Raw genomic sequence first — 21307 nt, 5'->3', positions numbered from 1 at the left:
CCTAAGGGAATACCCGGTGCCGGCGGCACTCGAGAGGTCAGTAACGGTGTGTCAGGGATGGCGCTGACGCTGCCCGGGAGCAGAGGGGCCCGCGGTACCCCTCGAGCCGCCCGCCCCGCCCGGCCACGCACCGGCGCGTTGCCTCCCGGTGCCGGTACCTCCTCATCCCTCCGGTCCCTCAGCGGCCGCGCGCACGACGACGCTCCCAGGCCGGGCCGCGGGAGGGGGTCCGCCTCTCCTAAGTGAAGCCCTCTGCGCTTGTTGGCAGCCCCCCCCCCCCCCCGTTTTTCTCCGCCGCCGTCTCAAGTCTCAACCCAGGAGCCGTCCCGGCCTCCGCGGGGGCGCGGCTGTTCCCGCCCCGCGAGGCCGCCAGCGGGCCCGGCCCGCGTTCCGCCAGGCCCCAGAGGCGGTTAGGCGGCGCGCGGTGCATTCTGGGCAGGGCGAGGAGCCGCGCCGCCATTTTGTCTCTGTCACTCTCAGCGGCGGCGCGGTCGGTTGGGGAGGAGAGGCGGCGGCATTTGGCGAGGGGGGGATTCGGCCAGGAGGACACGATGATATCGGCCGCCCAGCTCCTGGATGAGCTTATGGGCCGGGACAGAAACCTGGCCCCGGATGAGAAGCGCAGCAACGTGCGGTGGGACCATGAGAGCGTGAGTGAAGCGGAGCCGCCTCTCCTCCCCCCTCCCTCCCTCCTTCCCATCCCCCTCGTAGCGCTGGGGCTTTGTAGCGGCACGGACCGCTGGCGCGGGCCTGTAGCTTCTCCCGGCCCGAGGGCAGCAGCGGGGACGGGGGGAAGGGATGCGGCCCCGGCCCAGGGGGGCTCTGGTGGGGGTGCGGGTCGGGCCCTCCGTGCGCGGTTCCGGCATGGCGGCCGCGGGGTGGGTTAGGCCCGAGCCGCTGCGCGGGAACCTCGCCGAGCCTTGAGGAGGAGGAAGCGAGCGGCCGGGCGGGAGGAGGATCCCGCGGTAGCAAAGCGGTGCGGGAGAGGGCTGCGCTGTTGTTTGGGCCGATGGGAGGAGAGAGGCCCTGTGTTTGGGTTCCTGCGCGCGGGGGAGAGGCGGTGTTCGCCGTGGCGTGTTCTCCACCGAGCGTCGGCAAACCGGACCGGGGGTTTCCGAGAGGCCTGTTGGTGGCTGAGACCTCCAGGGGAGGGGAAAAATAACATGTTGGAGAGGCGGGGGTTGTGGAGTTCTTCTCTTAGGAGTAGAAGCCTGCTGGCTTGCACGAAGAGGGATGAGGCAGATGTTAGTAGTTGGGAAGACAAATGTCTTTGGATCTCTTCGTGAGTGTGGAATTGGGGAGGGAAACAGAAGGCTACCAGCATACTGACTTAACTGTGTGGAGGTTGTGGCGCAAGGAAGAACCATAAGACTTTTGAAACTGAAGATTTTGCTAAGAAAAGCTTGATTCCTTATTTCCTCTGTCAAAGGAGTTCTGCAGTTCCTAGTGGGGGGCTAACTGAAACAGTGCGTCGGTTGGTAGTACTAATGTATTTTTTATTAATGTGGTGGTTCATTAATTTTCTGCAATAAATAGCTCAAACAAGATGATGATGATGATTATTATTATTATTAGAGTGGGGTTTCTTCCCGGGTATGGTTGAGCAGTAATGAATTATGTTGTAAGTTATTTCACAGAAAATCAATGGTAGTTACAAAATTTCTATAGGCTTTCTTTGGGAGAGATGAACACAGCTGAAATTCTTTGGGTTTTTATCCCCTTGTTTATAATATATTTTTTGAGTTATGGTGTATGTTAAAAGAAAGTGTCCCAGTTGCAATAGCTTATTTATTGTCTGTGTGGTAGGAATTTCTGTGATTTAAGCTGCAAAAAGCATTTGGTTCCTCCCCTTTTAGCATTTGTTAAACTGGGAGGTGGGAGAAACGTTTACTTTTGGCTACTCTAAATTCCATCATAAATCGCAGAGGTGGGAATTTCATGTTTTCATACGAGAGCTATGTTGTTTTAAACATGGCTAATACATGTTTTAATTTGTCTCAGAATGCATGAGATAAGGACAAAATCTGTCTTCCCTTAGATTTTGCAAGCGCAGGGAACCTTCCCCCCCCCCCCCCCCCCCCCCCCCCCCCCCATTGAAAAACGCTGCTGTGTAAGTAAGCTGTGCATGTCAGGAGGAAATTGTGAGTTCAGGAAGTTTTCATGACCTTCTTAATGTCTTTCTAGACTTCTCTTATTAAACAAATATCATTCAGTTAGGTGTTCAGTTACATATTTTCTTTTGATTCTGAACTCAAGGAAGAGTTGCTCAGCTTTGGAAATACAAAGTCAATGGCTTGAGCCATGTTGGTAGAATAGATAGGGGGGTTGTTTTGGTTTATTTCTTAGGGTGAAAAAGACTTTTTTTCCTCTTTAATCAAGTTCAGATGAGTTTCTTCATTTTCAAATAAGCAATTTTTTTAATTTTAGGCTGAAGAGATTGACTATAACCATAGTAATCTGTCTCTAAGCTGTTATTCAGTTTTACTGTTTCAGAAATGGGGCTTTGTTTCTTCTTCCCAGTCCTCCTTTGACAATTTAGAAAGTGAAGAGCTGTCCTGTGTCTGAGACCAGAGAGAAATTTATAGACTTTGGGTCGAGCCTTCATTCTTGCAGGAACTGCTGCTGTTTGTTTTGTGCCTGCTTTTGTTTATGAAGTTTATAGGACCATAATTCAATGCGACCTCTCGGAAAGGAATGTTTTCATAGATTCCTATGGTCAACTGACAAATTCATAACAAAAAAAAATACTGCTGTTAAAACGTGTTTCAGTTGGTCTTCCTGCATCACCTAAAGATTAAATTTGCAATGCTGACGTGTTTTAAAAGACAGGAAATGCAGATAAGGTTCAAATAGTAACATTAATTCATCTACTTGACTACTGTTTTGCTTTTCAGATGAAATACATATGCTAATGTCATTTCTTGTACAATCAGGCACATATCAACATAGCCTTTCCCGTGTAAGCATGTTGTATTCATACCAAAGTCTAGGATTTTGTGTCACATTTGATCAGTTTTAGATATGGAAGGTTATCAAAACAAGCTCATCTCTATTTTCTTCACCATTTGTAAATTGCATCTAGGTGGATATCAAAAACTGCATGGAAGATGCAATGAAATACAAGATAGGAGTAGGTTGTTTTGAAGGTGTGGAAGCTGAGTGTGATAGCTGAGCATTTATTTTCAGTTCTAATGAAACATTGATTATGTATGTGCCTTTTGTAGACTGTAAGTTCTTACTTTAAACCTTTGACATGATTAAAGCCTTTAATCTTAAAAAAAAAAAATGCAATCCCAGTTGCTGTATATTTCAGTATTGCATCCTTAGATGATCAATTCTAGTTTTGGCATAAAGGCTTTCTGTTTTGTATGCAGGAGGAAATTATTAGGGTCATATATTTTAGTCTTTCTGCTTACTGTCATATCTGTAGACAAAGTATATTTCTGGAACAGTAACTTTATTGATTCACACATTCTTGCTTTAATATGCCACCTATACAAAACTAAATTCCTGTGGAAACAGCGATTGCATAAGAGGTCTGAGGCTGTTGTGTAGCACAAGAAAGCCCAGCATTGACTACCCATGCTTTGTATAAGGCTTTGAGATTGTGATAGTTCATTCAGGGTAAATTCTGTGTTTTCAGAAAGTGGGGAGGGTCGGAGAGCTGTTATGGACAAGTGACTGTGAGCAGTTATCTCTGATAGGAATGCAGTTTCTTGAAATGTAGGTTCTGTATTTAAAATATGATTTGATGGTATTAGCTATTTATGATGTGTTACATTTTTATTTTTTTAATGCCAAGGACCTAAATTGGTTTGCACCTAGGTGGAATCTCAGAACTTAATCCTCCAGGGGGTGAAGGGAAGGAGGACTTAAGTGTTACTTGTTTTGGAATAATACTAGTAACGGAAGGTTGTCTGTAAGAGTGGATTTGGGAGAAGGACTTGTGTGTGTTTGGTTTTGGGTGGCTAGGCATTGCTCGTAAAATGTCTGATGTAAGTGAAATTTAATGATTTCGGAGAACTCGTCTAAATGAAGGAATTTTCTAGTTTTTGGTGTGTAGGCCACAACCTGCTACATTTTACTCTCAGCCTTTTTTACTAGGAATTGTCTGCCTAAAGGAATTTGCTTACATAATTGTTTATTACAGTTATGCTGATACTTCTCCATCAGTAATTAATTTCTTGCAGAAGAGGAACATCGTAATGATACAGAGCTGTTAATAGTTTCTTTATACAAGAAAGCTTTGAATTGGTTCACAAACTGTGGAAGAGCTAACCGTTCTTGTCAGCTTAGTTAACTTTGAGGTGAGGGATACTACTTCACTATCTCCAAGAGATTTCAAGGATTAGTGAATTTGAGATGAAGTGGAAAGTTCCAAGTGTCTATCTGTATTTATTCTAACGTCTTATTGAAATGAGACCCTAAGAGCTTTGAGACGAAAGTTATGGCTAATCCTGCTGCAGTAGTTTGACAGTAACATTCCTTATTCCACCTTCTTGGTAGCAGAGTCATCAGAATAATATGGTAAAAAGAACTAAGTGCTTGTTACCTGCTTAAGTAAATGTCGGTACTAAACTGCCTGTTGCGCTGTTTCTGCAAATATGGAATGTATTCCCATATTCCTGACTTGAGCTAAGCGCAGCAGTCTGATAAGCCATGGATGAGTAATGCCATTTGAAGCATATCACCTCTGTTTCTGTCCTTCAAAGGCTCTGTGATGCTTCATCCATTTTTTGGCCCTTTCTGTTCTTACTCATCATTGATTACTGAAGACCGACCCTAAGTGCAGCTGACTGGCTTCTGCAGCTTGTCAAGGCAGATGTGCCACACCTTGAAGCTAAGCCAGAACGATACCTTTCCAGATAACTGCAAGATTCTCTCAAGTAATGTTTTTCTGTTGAAGCAAAATCAGTTGAAGAGCATAATAAAATAGGTATGAGAGGGAGAAAATTGCTGCAGACACGCTAGTCTGAACCACTCTAATCTAAGTATTTCTCTGCAGACTGCCTCTTAGGAGAGCATGTCAAGGAATTCATTAGGTACCAGAACATCCAGAGCTAGTTAGGAGAAAATTTCTGCAACTTTTCAGTGTGTGTGGTTTTTGTTGTTGGGTTTTCAATATATAAATAATTAATACATGTGACACATGTTTAAGCTGCATATTTTCATATTGGTCATTACAGTTTCTAGCTTTAACCATCAGCTCATAAGAGGAGGCTTTTCCTAGCAGTGCTGCGTATAAAATAATTATTTCTGGTATTGTTTTGGTTTTGAGTTGTTTTTTTTTTCTTGATCATACTTTTGCCTCTAATTTCTCTTTTGCTCCTTTTGTTGCTACTTGTTTCAAAGCTGTTACAGACTGGTTTGCCTAATTTTTGAGCTGATACAAGACGTTCTACAACTCTATTTACATCATAATATGGTCAGATTGTTATTGTTGTGTTCCCTGCATCTTAGGAAATTGTTTAATCCATCCCTAAATTTTTCTAGGGGAAGTGCCTTTTCACTGACTTCAGTACTTGGATGTGAGGATGAGAAAACGGAGGAGAAAAAGAATGTAGAGAGAAATTAGAAATTATATTTCTATTGATTAGTACAGGAGTTCATTCTAGAAACTGCTCCCTTGAAACAACGTGATATTAGAACAAGGGATATTGGAGCTTTCAGAGAAGAGAGCAGATTCTGAAACCACATTTTTTCCAGTAACTTTCTGCTTGCTTCCTAAGAAGAAAAAACAAATTGTGATTTCGTGTGATGTTTTCTTAACTATTCCTGACAAATGGCTTCAGATAGGTGCCACAGTGTTGTAACCTGGATCACAAGAGAAGTATTCAAATTATGTGATAAGAGATTTCTGTTTTGGTTTGGGTTTTTTTTTTTGTGTCCATGGCTTGTTAGTAGAAAGCTTGATTGTTTTTCTGTGTAATCTGTAAAGCAGTCAGTCCAGTTTTAACTTCTGTAGTCTGATTTGCAGTCTGGCAGTTAGTGTGGAAAAATAAATCAGACTGATCTAATTTGATCAACTGGTGTCACAGGCATTTCGGTGAGGTGTTGGTGTGGGATTGGTTTTGGGTGTCTCTCTTCACCTGTTTGTTAAAATACTTTGAATGTATCTGAGGAAATAATATGTCACAAATCTTTGTCCACAGAATGTGTGAAATTGTTAGAACTAGGTTGTAATGTGCAGTAGCAATTACTAGATTTGCCAAACACTAGAAACTGGTGTAACATAAAGGAGATGTTAGAAGAATGTCCAGACTAGTTTTGGATTGATGCTTAAGTTAATTACTGGTCATCACATCCAGGGGAAGGGTCTATTGAAGAATTAATTATTTAAGATTGCTTATGAAGTTAGAGGTGAAAGTATTTCTGATTTTTATCTTCTTGGCTGTTCTGATGGATAGACAGGAGGTATTTCTGTTTATGAACTTCAAGAACTGACCAACTTGACCAGCCAAGCCCATGCTCATGGGTGAGGGTGAATAATCTTTTTAACAAAAGCTGGTTTTATCCCATCATATGTTAAGTATTTACTGGCTAGACTAACAGCTTGGTTTTTTTCTTGACTTCCTGGTGGTATTTTTCTGTTATCAAAAAGAACCTGACTTGCTAAAGTAGAAATAGACTATGTAGAAACAAAACAAATCCTTTTTTAGTTGGCAGGAAACGAGGTTAAAATGAATGTCGTCTGCCTTAAGAGGTATACAGCGTGTCTTTGCATGTCATTCTTAAAGTAGGCATTTTTAAAAGCAATGGAGCAGGGAAGCGTTTGGATAGTTACTGTGTGTGTTCTTAAGTCTTTTGATGGACAGCAGAATCCTTGAGGCAGTGCCTCAGTTTGAATGCTGATGGCTCCTGTTCTCCAAGCCGGTAGCATTGAAGAAGTGGAGGCTGAACACAAAATTGTTACAGACAAGCTAAGAGGAACTTGCTTTCGTGCTTCCAAGGCAGATGTTTCTCACCCCTTGTAGGTGTTCACAGTTAGGGAACTTCACAGTAACTTTTTCAGTAGTCCAGTGTGATTTAATTCCTTTGGAAATACCAAATGCTATATTGCATTTACAAATAGATGACACTTTCCTGTAATCTGAAATATTTAGCAATAGAATTAAGAAATACTGTTATTGCAATGGAAAGTAAGAATTTTGGTGTTTTTTGGTTAAGATGCACCTTGTAGTGTTTACTGCTACCAAGTAACACAAAGATAGAGGGTGTACCTGTGTAATTTTCAGAAATTTTGCAGTGTGCAAAGGGGGCTTTTACACTGTATTTTAGAAGATAGAAGCAATTATCTAAAACTGCTAATTCATGAAGAAAAAAATGATGGTTATTTCTTTTTTCCCCTCTGTCAGGTTTGTAAATACTACCTTTGTGGCTTTTGCCCAGCTGAATTATTTACAAATACCCGTTCTGATTTAGGTAAGTCTGTAAGTCTTGTAACTTTATTCACTTGTATGTAATTACTGTTGAACTTTTGTTTGCACACTACGTTTTTATTGCTTAATGCTCTGTCAAAACACTTTAAAAAGAGACTTTTATTTTTAAAGGGTTGCCGTGATATACTATGTTAAGAGCAGTATTTACTCCAGATCCTACTTCCTCTAAGTGAAAAAAGTTTTTTTTCCTTACATTTTTGGGCCTCATTATGTTAGATACTCATTTACTAGAATAGTTATTACTGAAGGCCATCTCTAATTACTAGTAGCTTTCAAGTGATGGTATGCAGACAACGTGTGGTTTGGAGACAGTAACTAGGAAAAACAGGCTTCTTGTCTTAGCATTAATTTCCTAGTCCATTGCAGAGTTTGATAGACTGGGGAAGGTGAGGAACTTTAACATGACTGCCTTCAGAAACTCAGGCCACATACCTCCTAATTCTACTCGGAAAGTCAACGTTTTACGAAGCCACTTGTTTATGACAAAGAACACTGGAGCTTTGAAAGTGCTTGGTTAAATTACCCTTCCTATGTCATTTTTCTTTTTTCTTTTTTTTTTTTCCTTCCCCTTAAGGCCCCAGGTGTTTAAGGTATTATTTTGTTTGTGTAGTTTCACCTGTGCAGAACTTGATATGGAAATTCTATTTTATGTGAAGACTTTATATGTGATTCAGAATCTCCTTTGGTTTTATAATTAGTAAACCATATTGACATTCTTTTTCTTTAATGTGTCTTTCAAACTCCAAGCAAAGAAAGCAGAAAGGCAGGCATAAGAGTCCCTGGGAAGTGTTTATAACTCTTTTCATTATGGTGCACAAACAAATGCTGATGGAGTGTGAATACAGCATTCAAGAATGCAAGCTTAAACTTTTTGTTTGGTCTTTTTAGGTCCTTGTGAAAAAATTCATGATGAAAATCTACGTAAACAGTAAGTATTTTAGTTGATATGTTAATGCAAATAGTGTTTCTAGTGTGTTTGAAATTTCCTAAAAGCCACCCAACCATGAGAAACTAATTGCTTTTTCATTTATGTAAACATTTATTTAAATGTATAATATGCTCTTACCTCGAGTAAGAATTTATAACATTGTAGGTTTTATTATTTATTTTTCATACGTTATGGAGTGACGTGAGCTTTCATTTTTGAAATATTTTACCAGGTATGAGAAGAGCTCTCGTTTTATGAAAGTGGGCTATGAAAGAGACTTCTTACGCTATTTGCAAAGCTTGCTTGCAGAGGTAGAACGCAGGATTCGAAGAGGCCATGCTCGTTTGGCACTGTCACAGAATCAACAGTCTTCTGGGGTGAGTCTGGAAGAATCATTGAGGCAATTTTTCCTCTAGATAGTGTCTTCATGTTCTCTTTACCTTGTCTCTTTGGGTAAAATATATTGTTTTCCAGAGGATTCCTATTAGATAAATCTCCTCAATTGTTAGCCAGCAGATTGCATCTAGCCCTAATGGACAAGCCAAGTGGCTCCACAGTCAGCAGGAGTCCCTCTCTATTCTCCCAGTCTTTTTTTCCTTAGAATCAGTATCTGTTCTCTGCCCTGGAACATTAATCCTGTCAAGTGTTGTCTTTACCCTCAGATAACCTTCTCTCCCTTAGTTGCAGATTCCTCCTTCCCCCTCAGTTAGTAAGCTGTCTCACATTGATGTTACTGAAGTAGGCAAGTACTGGGTCTTTCAGCAGCTGGTGATGCTAAATCCCCCGGTCATCTGCCACCCTTAGGCTGTAGCCTCTTTCTGCTCCATCACCACCATTGGCAGGCAGTGATGGAATCATGGAAGTTGGAGAAAGAAGTACTTCAGTGCAGCTTTTCTCAGTTCCAAGCTGCATACTAGACAGCTGTTAATGAAAAGCTTGAACTGACTGGGAGAAAAATTTTACATGTTAACTCCACTGATTTTTTTTCTTGTCTCTTGATTGATTGACTTGGAGCAGTCACTGCTCTCTTACATTTTCGTGGCTGCTAGGGTAGCCTTGAGCCTTTTTGCTGCCCCAGTTAATTGTTCTGTGCAAAGTCCAGTTGCTTCAGAGGGAGCTGGGGAGAGTATCCTTGGTCAGGAGAACTTATTGGCTGTGGAATAGAGCAAAGGTGGTGGGGGAAGCAGATGTAAGTCTGTTCCAGCAGCCTATAGAGAGAACACTACTAACAAGTACATTTTGGATGAAGTGAGATTCTTTTTGCGTTTATGCTCAGAAGTTAAATTTCAGGGCCCGTGGAACTTCTAACTCATACTTGAATGTCTGCAAAGATATGTAATAGCTCCATGGCAGATTCAGAGTTTAAATTTAGGACTTTGAATTCAGATGTCTTACCTTTTATGGGCCAGGGCCTTGAACATTTTTGTTGATTTAGGAGGAATTAGTGTGACTAGAGCTTGCTTCACTCAGCAAGAACGGAGTAAGCTGTGTTGAGTGTTTTGTGTTAGACTAGACTATTATTATTAGTAGGTCTTCATGGGAGAAGAGGCAAGGGGAGGTTATTCCTAAAGTGTCTCTGGAATATGAGAAGACACACATTCATGTGTTTTAAAATTATTTTAACTAAACCAAAACCAACAAAACCTCAACACTTGTACTGTTTGGCAGGGAGCGGGACCTACCGGTAAAAATGAGGAGAAGATTCAAGTGTTAACTGACAAAATTGATGTACTTCTACAACAGGTGAGGTTTTTTTACCCCGTATAAGAGAGATCTCTTGCTTTTGTTACTTGATTAAAAATTATAGTTGAATTTTTTAATTGTCCTTTAGATTGAAGAACTAGGTTCAGAAGGGAAGGTGGAGGAGGCACAAGGAATGATGAAACTTGTTGAACAGTTAAAGGAAGAGAGAGAATTGCTGAGGTCTACAACGTCAGTAAGTAATGTGTTTATAGTTCTGTCAGACTTATTTCAAAATTTGATGCAACAGTGTGTTCTTAATAACCTTGTTTTTACACTGAAGGTGTGCAAGTTCTGTGCAGAATTTTTTTAGACAATAACGTGACACTTAAATGTGTTAATTGAGTATGTTGATTTAGCATGCTACTTCGAGAGTGGGTTTCATACACACAAATAATGAAGTTATTTACGTAGCAGTCCTGGAGGTGAGCTTGCAGCTTACTCTAGTTCAAGTCTCAGTTAAACTTTGCCAAGTAGCTTCTGAAATATTATTTCACTGAACTACCAATCTGACTGTTACAGAAAGCCCTTGTGTTAGGGCTGTGACTAGAGACAGGCATCTGTCTGACTTCGAGAGCTACAGAAGCCAAAAGTAATGTGTTAAGTAGCAAATTCCTGTCAACAAAAAGGAGCTTATGTTTAAACATTGTATTTCGGTGTTTAATAATACACCGAAATTGATTTCTGTTTTATTTTTCAAAAGTTCTGAAATGTTGCAGGCAGTAGTGTTGGTCCTACTGAATCATAGTCCATACTGTATGATTCATGAACATTGCACAGTAATAATCGCTTGGGTTTATGTGGAAATTCTGGTGTATTTCTTGTATGTCCATTGAAACAGTGAATTAATTTCGTTGCTGTCCTTTTAAATAAAAGCCCAGTGTTCCTTTTTGTATTTCTTCATGATATATTTCTTGAGACATATTCCATGGTTATTCTGCAGCTCCAGACATTTCAATTCATGCCAAAGAAGTCCTCTTCAGAGAAAACTGATTTTTATTTTCCTTAATCCTGAGATTGTAAGGAATCTACAGATACAGCTATATACATATTAATCCTTTGCAGTGAGGAATAGCGTTTGTTTTGTGTTTTATAATTGACTCTTTCCTTGTGGCTTACATGGAATGGGTGTATGCAGCCTATTTTTGCCCTGTTAATCCTAGTAGCTGCAGTGCTCTGAAGACAAAGCGTTCAGTTAATGATTTTCAACTTTCATTAGTGCCTAGGATTTGACAACAGTAACAGTAAAGTTCTAAACCTCTTCACTGGCTTCTGGCTAAAACTTTTCTTTTGCTTTATTGAATATTTTTCTTCTGCAGACAATCGAGAGCTTTGCAGCCCAGGAAAAGCAAATGGAAGTTTGTGAAGTTTGTGGAGCCTTTTTAATTGTAGGAGATGCACAGTCTAGGGTAGATGACCACTTGATGGGAAAGCAGCATATGGGTTATGCCAAAATAAAAGCTACTGTAGAAGATTTAAAGGTAAGCATCTCTTCAGTTATTGAACGTAAAAAATTGCTTGGAGGCTTCCTATGGTAAACAAAAGGCTGTTCAGTGGACTTTATCAAGTGGGTGAAATACTCTCAAGATAGTATATAAAAATTAAATGGAATCCCACTGCACATTTAGCATTGTGCTTCCACTGATGTTCTTTGTCATATGTGATTACACTGGATGTAAGCAAAGATGTAAATTCAGGTGGGAATTTTTTGTAGCTTTTGTAAAGAACTGCAGTGTGGCCTCTGTTCTTTTGAGAATGACAAGAAAAAAGTTCTGCAAGACAGAGGATTTCTGTTTCAGGGATTTTAGAAAGGGCTTTTGTGTAGGCCATCCTCTGTTTGGAAAGAAAACCTGAAATACTTCAGAAGCTTAAGCTTCTACATCTTCAAAATGTATAAACCTAAGTTATGTTGAATGGTTTATCTTGAGTAATCTTCATTTCTTTCTGTGAATTTTTTTTAAAGGAAAAGTTACGAAAAAGAACAGAAGAACCTGACCGTGATGAGAGGTTAAAAAAAGAGAAGCAAGAACGAGAAGAGAGAGAGAAAGAGAGGGAACGGGAAAGAGAAGAGCGGGAAAGGAAGAGACGACGTGAAGAAGAAGAAAAGGAAAAAGAGAGGGCTCGTGATAGAGAGAGACGTAAAAGGAGTCGTTCACGGAGTAGACATTCAAGCAGAACATCTGACAGAAGATGCAGCCGTTCACGAGACCACAAAAGATCAAGAAGCAGAGAAAGAAGGCGAAGCAGGTCTGTGAGGGTGTGTGGTGGTCTGTGGGGGTGTCTAGTAGTGGATATCTTTTAAGCTGTGTGGTGGAATGTTTGAGTAAATGAAGAAGACAATGTGAAGCCAGGTCTTAATGTACTGAGTGCAAATAATCAATGAATTGGAAAGTGCTACTGTTTCACAAAATACCAGCTGACATTTACATTTTTGAAATTTCCTCTGAATGTTAAGGAGTCGTGACCGACGAAGAAGCCGCAGTCATGATAGATCAGAAAGAAAACACAGGTCTCGCAGTAGGGACAGGAGGCGATCAAAGAGCCGGGATCGGAAATCCTACAAGCACAGAAGCAAAAGCAGAGAGAGAGAACAAGACAGGAAGTCAAAAGAAAAAGGTATGTTTGTGTGAACACTTGAGTTCATGTCATGTTCTGAAACTAATCTTTCCCTAAAGTCTCAAAAGCTCTTAGTCTTTCAGTGAGTGACTGAAAGTTCTTGGCATGAAGTCAGATCTGGTTTTATAAACTCTGGGTTGCTGTTAACCAATTTAGAGCATTTTGTTCATTCCAGTTATTAACTCACGTGCGTGCATACGTGCACCTCAGTGTTCACCTCTTAGTTACAGTAGTTATTAAAAGCTTACCACTTTGTCTGCAAATTAAGTGTGTGAGGATTTTGATGTATTTTAAGACCTGTTTACCTTCAGAAAAATAGAAGCTTGTAATCAGATTTTCGTAAGAGTGAATATCTTCTACTCCTACTCTTAGCAGATGTTTCCGTAATTACCCTTTGCTGGTACGTGTTTTGTGGGAGATTGGTAGCTGGTTTTTAACCTGCAGCATCTATTGCTTCTCTACAAGATCATGATTCCTTTATTTTCCTTTAACAATGCTTTTATTTTTTCTCAAAATCTATGAATGCAGTCCAAGAGAAATCTTACAGAATTTCTGTAAAGCTCTAAATTACAATTTCATGCCCTCTGTCCAATCTTCTGCTCTTCCTCCCATCCTTCTCCCCACTCCCCTTGTTTTGTGGGGTTTTTTTTGTAAATGAAGTGAGATTTGCTTTGTCACTATTCAGGTGAGTCTCAAAGGAATGCTGTATCAGTCCTTGGAGCGCTTTTATAGCAGTATATGCATTGTACAACAGCATTGATGGTGACTCAATGCTTCATCAAAGGCCAGTGTTGAGAAGCTTTACCTTAAAGTAGGATTAAAAAGAGCTACAGAGAGAACGCTACAGATTCACGTTCTGTGAAAAGACGCTAATTCACTGGTACTGCCAAATTTCCCCCTTTAAAAGTCTGGAGGAATGTAATACTAACTTCTGGCTTAAACTGCTGGCTAATGTGCAGTCCGGAGCAGCCGCTCCATGTGTAGTTGGAGCTGACGGTCAGTAATGGGTGAAACAGCTCTGTTATGTTCCTAAGGGGCTTTGGAGGTTCTCTGAAATGAAAGGTGCTATGTGCGTCTTTCTGATTGCATAGGCCTGTTTGCCCTACCCTTACTTTTCCATATTGACCCGGCAGATTAGTTCCGAAAATGTTGGTAATGCTTTATGTATTTTTCTTGCCTGACTTCCTTGGATCGTTTTAATTTCTCTGGTTTACACTATGGTGCATCTTTAGTATCGATTCGTCTCTCATTTTGCTTTGCCCTTTATAAGCAAGCAGTTTTTAGTTGCTTGCTCATTGGCAGTGGAACTGATGCGTAGTGTTTAAATTCGGATTCAGTATTGTAATCTATATCTGTCCATTTATTACTTTATTCCTATCTGATATTGTGTCTCTTTTGTCTACTTTATGAACAGATTTCTGGTACTTAGTCAAGAAAGTCCTGTTCAGTTCTCTGAGTGTATCTATGCATATAAATAACTGTTAGTATTTACTCACATTTGGTCTGTTGCTGAGATTAATGGCTTTTCAGTTTTTTCCTTAATCCTTCCATAAATGGAGGAGCTAGTGAACTTTCTTCAGCATCTCAATATTTTTAGTTTTAACTTGATTGATTTCCTTGCTGGTCGTTTTGTTTGCTGCTTGCTACTTTCTTCCTCCAGAAATGAGAACAATGAGGTGATGCTATGAGCCGTGATGAAAATTCCACCTTGGAAAATCAATTACTTTTTTCAATAACACTTGCAGAAACACAAATAGGCCTTAGAGCAGGACTGTAATACTGAAGAAGTTTGTTTTTCCTTTGTTGAGAAAAATCTTCAATACAAAAAATGGGGGGGGGGGGAAGGAGAAAGCCAAACCAATAGTATTTAACAAGCAAACATTGAATTTCTCTGATGCTGTAAACACCAGTATATCCTCATGTTTGCAGTGTGGCATTGTTGGTAGTTAAGTAGCTTGCTTTAGAGAAATAATGTAGAAGTTAAGGCCTAACTTACTATGTTTACTGCTCCGTTGGAATATTGGCTTCAGAATGTAATTGTCTTTTATCTGCCATTGATCTGCAGTTATAAAAGCAAACAGCAAAGGCCTGACTGTAACTACTCCTGGTAGTGCCTTTCATCTTGAAATCTCAAACTGCTTTATAAATATGAATCTTAACAGGGCGGGGGAAAAAAAAAACCAAACAAAAAAACCACCCAAAAAAAGACCCAAGGAACAGTTACCCAAGACTTGCCTACTGTTACGCATTAAATTAGTGCCATACTTTGAAAATTCAGAAGTCCTGGCTTCTTGTTTACTAAAATGCTGTGGAATACAGAGATCTTTAAGATGGTAAGAAAAAAAATATATGTAAAAATGGAGGCAATTTCTGACTCAAGTTTCAGGAATAGGGATACCTTTGCTAAAGGAGGGAGCCTGCCAGCTGTGAACACCAGCTGAGCATTAGCTTAATATAAACCAGCAGAACACAGGTACTGTCAAGTAAACTGCCCTCAGAGTAGGTGGAATAATTAAGGTGGGTTTTTTTTTTAAGAAAAGGCAAACATCTGTTCTGCAAGTACCTTCATTTTATGAAGAGTTAATACTGGAACTTGCGTCCAGAGCACTAACTTGGCTCTTTAGCTTCCTTAATCTGGATTCAATACTTCTATTATATTTGTGACTGTGTTTTCATGTTAGTGATTAAACCTCAGCAAATACTGTCAGAACACCCAACCCCTCAGTAATACTGGATATTATGTTTGACTGATTTTTGCATTCCCTGAACAGTAAAACCATTCACATTACCCCGGTAAGAATTCTTACAAAATAAATCTCAGTTGCCCACGTGAACTCAATCAGAAAAACGTGCATGTGCTGAATCAGGAAGCAAAGTCAATATTAAGTGATGACACCTAGTAGATCACAGCTGAAATAATAGACACAATTTCAACAGCAAACTAATTGTATATGCTTTTAAAGAAAGAAATCTTACTGATTGAAAATACAGTGGAGGAACTTAACTGCTTGCAGATACTCCAGGAGTTGAAAGAAGTTCAGTTATTGGACTATTTGTTGAATACACTTTCTCAGTTCCGCTTGGCAAACTGGAGGTTTGCTATGGTAAAACTATTTTATTAAAGTTTACAGCAGAGTTTCATCTTTCATACCACAGTTTAGTAGTTTTTTAACCTTAAACAAAATTATCCTTCCTGAATAAATTCAAGAAACAAACAAGACAGAACAAAACCCTGCACACTGCACATCCATAGGGCTATTAAGATCTACCATATCTACATAGGACAGAAGATAAGATTATTGGACTGACTACTAGTCCTCTGCGGGGAAACAAGACTACTATTCCTCAGTGGATCTACGTGTGCATCGGAGATACCTATAAGACACAAAAAGAAGACTTTTTAACAAGGTTAGTTAGAGTGCAATCTACCTGCGGAGTTGCAAAACCGAGGGCAGACAGATACAAAATGATTAGTTCTCCAGTTGGCTTTTTGACATCGCTGCGTGCTTCCTCCAGGCACCGTGCGCTGGATGTGCTGCTTCAGGTGAAACCCCAGCACTAGTGTTCGTTAGGCAGTTGCCCTCATTTCTGTGGGGTCTTTACTCCTCCCGTTGGTGGTCTGTTTTAAAATAAAGAAGTCGGGATGTTGCTTCTCTTTTCAAGCTTAATTTCTACTTTGTCTTCTATATTCCAGAAGTGTGTAATGCCAGTCTAGGTGATAACATTATTTAAAATAGCTTTTTCGGAGTGTTCAATCTGTGTGTTCCTGTATTGGGGGGAAATATATATATATTTATATTATTTATTTTAATTGCCCGGATAGCAGGGAATAATCAGAAAAAAAGAGCATGAATGTTGTTCTGTGTGATGACATCCAAGAGGTTGGTTTTTCAGATTTTTTTTTTCCTTTCCAAAGTGTCTTTACTCATCAAAGGTTGAATATTATGATGTGAAATAATATAGAAAGAATTGATATTTTTGTTAAATTTGCGAATTTATGGATGAGGCACGCAGCTCCATTATGGAATGTTTTTCTTCCCATGGAAATATTTTTATTTCTGGCTTCCTTCCTTCTTTGAAGATTATTGAGGAAAAAATGAGGTTTTCAGCAGTGTAGCAAAACCTCCAGTCAGCTTTCCTGTTCATGATGGAATTACGAGGTTCTTTCCATCTTGCTGTTCCTTTACCTTTGGAAAATAGTGCTTTTTATGTATCTTGCAAACTGTCTCCCCAAGCCTTTTTAATGAGTGGATTATAAATGATTACTGTTTTTATAAAATTGAGAATTAATCATGCTGACAAGTCTGCAGCTTCTGTGACATACTCTACAGTAAAGTTAATTGTCACTGCGATCCCCACCTTCAAAGGTAGCGGTGCTTAATGTTGTTTGTTTCTCCCAGTATTTGATTGTTTGGCGTTCCTCGTTTATTTTTGATTGGCAACTATTGATTTATTTGATAATGCACCAGAACTGGCTCCCTGCCGGTTCTGTTTTCAAGAACCATGTTTAATGAGAATTGTAAACCAAAGAAGGCCATACACATCATAAATTAAAACTTGGGACAAAGAGTGGCCCACGATAAGTAAGGAAGCCATGCATCATAATTACATATTTGCCTAACTTCTCGACTGCCTCTTTAACCCCGATTTTGTGTGTTTGAACAGACAGCTGAGCAGCTGCCTCTGTTAGGAGATCTGTCCTTTCTCCTCTTTTCCCCACCCTTTGACCTTTTTTGTACCCTCTCCATTCCAGCACAGTAGTCTGAAGCCTATTTCTGTAACTTTTTGAGTATTACTGTTATTGCTATAGAAAGTAATTGTCCCATGTTGTATGCAATATATATCTCATGTGCAATGTTTGTTTTTACTTTGAAATCCATGGTCAATGTCTTCTTTCATGGCAGAAAAGAGGGGATCTGATGATAAAAAAAGTAGTATGAAGTCCAGTAGTCGAGAAAAACAGAGTGAAGACACAAATACAGACTCGAAGGAGAGTGATACTAAGAATGAGGTCAATGGGACCAGTGAAGACATTAAATCTGAAGGTGACACTCAGTCCAATTAAAACTGATCTGATATGACCTCAGATCAGACAGAGGTAAGTGCATTATTTCAAACTTTGATTAGGGCTTTTTGTTACTGTTTAACAGTGCAGCGTAAGTATGCACAGATGAAGATGGAACTAAGCCAAGTAAGAAGACATACTAAAGCACCTTCTGAAGGAAAAGACAGTGTAGTCCTGCAAAACATTTTGAGGTACATTGTTTTGTCTCAGCTATTTTGTAGCAGACTCGTGCCCCCATTAATGTGCCTCTTTGGGACATTTATATATGGTAATATAGTCACCATAGAAAAATTAATTATCCTTTTTTATTTTTAGGGATTTTGTTATCGTTTTTTTAAAAAGTTGAACTGTTTTTGTATTTAAGTCCATATTGTGTTGGTACATCAGCAGAAACTTTTGCTTTAATACTTAATATTTGAGGCACATGTTGGACTACTTTGTTTTCATATAAACTGCTAGTATTTCTTTGTCAAGGATGTTTCTAGTTTTTTTGCTTTATTGCCTTGCATTCTAATGCAGTTTGTTCTGTAACTCGAGAGCCAGTAGCATTGGATTGATGGAAGTGTAGGGTTTATGAATTATTGCAGCTGACTACCATACCTCACACAGCGTTGGTGTTGTGAGCGGCCCATGAAAAGCCAAATTAAAAATCAAGGATTCAGTCAAACTAAGCAGGTACTCATGCCAGGTACTCCTTTCTCTACCCACATCCATGTTTGAATGCTGTTGCCTGTAATCTTTAAGCTTACTGTTGTGTTTTTGATTTTCAAGATAGTGAAAAGGACTTTTTGTGTATTGTGTGAATACTGTTAATCTGATGTTAACAGAATGGAATTTTCTTTCAACTGTATGTAGGGATGCAGTGCTGCCCAGAATTAGATATCTTTAAAGAGTTTAAAATGCAATAAACACTACATAATAATCGCCTTGTTACTTTCAATGCAATTCAAGTCTTTAAGAGGTATGTGTTTAATATTTCCTACTGTGTAGGAGAATTTGCAGTCAGCCATAGTGCAGAGAAGTGGAATGGCTGATAACAGACTCCTAAGGCAAATGTAAAGACAGATGCCACCAAATGATTGGAATGTTCATGGCAAGAATGTATGCTGAAAAACTTTGTTGGAAATGAAAGAGCTAAAATAGGAAATACAAATACTCTGTTAAAAGGAAAACCTGAAGTTTTTTCCCCACTCTTGACATAGCTTTCTTACTCTTACAGAAGGTGTTTAGTTGTATACCTGAAATAAGGAACTAACAATGGAGAGTACAGCTGATAAATGAGCTTCTTGCAACATAAATTGTTACTGTAGTTTCATTATTTATGCTAGGAACTCTTAAACACTTAATGCTGATTATTAAACCGTTAATGCTACATTATTGCTTCTAAAGCCAGTCATGTTCAATGTTGACATTTTTGTAGAGTTAAGATGACAGCTAACAACTGGGCCAATATATAGGAATGGTAAACTAAATGCCCTTAATGCTGTCTAATTGTCTGTTTTCCCAAAATTTTCCATTATAGGACTACTACATGAAGAGTCTGCGAAGACAACGGAAGACAGCTTAAACTGAAGATCTGCATTAAAATGAGGTGAAAGAAAGCTGTAGTGGCGTAGAGAAATATAAAGTTGAGTTAGAATTTTTTTTTTATAAAATTTAATTCAGGACTGGTGTTTCCTCCCAGAATTCATAAAGATGTGTTGATAATAGCACACATGCTACTGAGAATATAAGTCCTGTATCTTTTTTTCTTTAAGACTTTTTAAGATAAGAAACCAACATAACCTGAACACATGGCTTGCTCAGTGTTTAATTGCAAGTTTTCATTCTTGGACTTTAAAACACAAGAATAAATGTTTAGTATTTGTGTGAATCGAACTAAAATGAATCCCATTTTTACAACTAAGCTATTCCTAGCTTCTTGATATACAAGAAATGGAAATAAAGTATCTTTGAATTTCTGTTACAAATTTGATTGTCTCTGTCATTGAACGTTTAATATTAAATAAGTTTCTTTCCTAATAAATCTACTCATGTCTTCAAGCTTAGTCCATTAATTTGGATGCTTAGTTATTCTGTGGTGTTTCTGGGTTTGTTTTTTTTTTAGTACCATCAGTTAGTATTTCATTTCAAGCTTACTTTCTCAGCAGTTGGACAGCTGTGGGATTCTGTGTCCCCTAAAAAGTGGGGCTTATGCTGCAGTTGGTTAAGAAATAACAGAAATCGCGCAATGAAAACGTAGGCCCTAAGCCTTTATAAAGCAGTTAAGACTTTGACAGTGTTATTTATCATCAAGATGCCACTGATGAGATTGGCCATCAGGCTGCCTTTATATTTGCATTGCAGTATCAGTTTGAAATGTTAATTAACAACTGTTTGCAGTTGGCATGCTACAACAGATAGCAGGGAAGAGAGACTTCCCTTACGCTTCCTCGTGAAGCATAGTTCCTGTTGGAAAAGAACTGCGTGTACTAGTCGGCAGTAGAGACAGTAAAGTGCACTTCAGTGCTGTGTCTGTGAGGGATATCATTTACAAAGAGCATTATCCTTCCTGTTAGTATGCAGGACTTGATTGTACATGTAACTGAAGTCAAACACGGACAAAGCACCACTGTAACTTGCTTGTTGCAATGTTGGTGTGCCTTGCATCATCTATCTGTGGAAGTGCACTTATGAAAGGACCTGCATGGTGGTCCCTCTGGTGACATGAGTGCTGGGTTTTTGCCAAGGAGGGGTACCACATGCAGCCAGCCATGTGCCTTTTTTTGACTTTTATCTTTCTAAAGCAGACACCTGTATGGGGGCCCAGGGGCATGACACTGGGTAGTGCAGTTTTAAAACAAACAAAAACCCACAAAACAAACGAGAAAAATGAATGCAAGTGAGCATGAGTAAAATTATAACTAAGTTCTAATTTCATGAACACCCACTCCTTTTGAAACTTGTGTAAAAGACATGATTCAGCTACTGCCTGAATGTGTTACTGCTTTCAGTGGCTGAAATGTTTGTCATGCACCTTCCATTGCACATATTTGTTAGAGGACTAGTGTTTTTCCTTCCTTATTTTGCAGAGGTACAAATGATGAAATGAGGTACCTTGTGTTAAGTTGGTGTGTCTGATAGTGGAGTCTTTCTCTAGTGCATTGAAGGTGAAGGAAAAATTCTGTCTTTCAGAGCATAGGAAACATGGTGCCTTTCTGGTAACTACCTTCGTAACGGGAGTCTCCAGAACAGATGCATCTGTGTGAAAAATGTCATCCTCAGGGCTCAAGCCCATGATAAATATCGTCTCAGATTTTCTAAGAATGCTATGGAAAAGCAAGTGGCTTACTTAAATAAGCACCTCCTGCATGGTTTCTCCATACTGGTTTTGGCAGCCGGCCAGTCTTTTGTGAGGTGTTAAAAATGTACTGGCCCAGGATTTTTTTAAAGTTGTGTTAGATTTTTAAGAGGGTGCTGTCCACTCTAGAGTGCCATGCATCATCCCCCACACCCCGCCCCTGAAAAAGAAAGAGATGT

The 21307-nt window shown here is 39.5% G+C and overlaps 1 protein-coding gene across 9 annotated transcripts; it reads left to right on the top strand.

Moving 5' to 3' along the window:
* The first annotated feature begins 457 nt into the window (after positions 1–457).
* LUC7L3 (LUC7 like 3 pre-mRNA splicing factor) lies at positions 458–20186 on the top strand. 9 transcript variants are annotated; one of them, XM_086623842.1, is made up of 13 exons: positions 458–650; positions 7356–7422; positions 8328–8367; positions 8600–8744; positions 10036–10110; positions 10199–10303; positions 11427–11588; positions 12071–12354; positions 12563–12723; positions 17628–17768; positions 17874–17979; positions 18398–18463; positions 19311–19346. In XM_086623842.1, the coding sequence occupies exons 1-12, from the start codon at positions 552–554 to the stop codon at positions 18420–18422; spliced, it is 1410 nt and encodes a 469-aa protein (XP_086479968.1). In that variant the 5' UTR covers positions 458–551; the 3' UTR covers positions 18423–18463; positions 19311–19346. The 9 variants fall into 9 exon arrangements, 8 of the variants coding, with proteins under 8 accessions (XP_086479968.1, XP_086479969.1, XP_086479967.1 ...); XR_015222732.1 differs by having other exon boundaries at positions 17874–18476; XM_086623843.1 differs by lacking the exon at positions 18398–18463 and having other exon boundaries at positions 19311–20185.
* The last annotated feature ends 1121 nt before the right edge of the window (positions 20187–21307 follow it).

The sequence above is a fragment of the Tauraco erythrolophus genome, chromosome 20 (genome assembly GCF_009769465.1).
Source record: "Tauraco erythrolophus isolate bTauEry1 chromosome 20, bTauEry1.pri, whole genome shotgun sequence".
In the NCBI taxonomy this organism is placed as follows: Eukaryota; Metazoa; Chordata; class Aves; order Musophagiformes; family Musophagidae; genus Tauraco; species Tauraco erythrolophus.
Note: the sequence above shows the minus strand (reverse complement) of the source record. Positions and strands in the feature narration are given on the sequence as shown.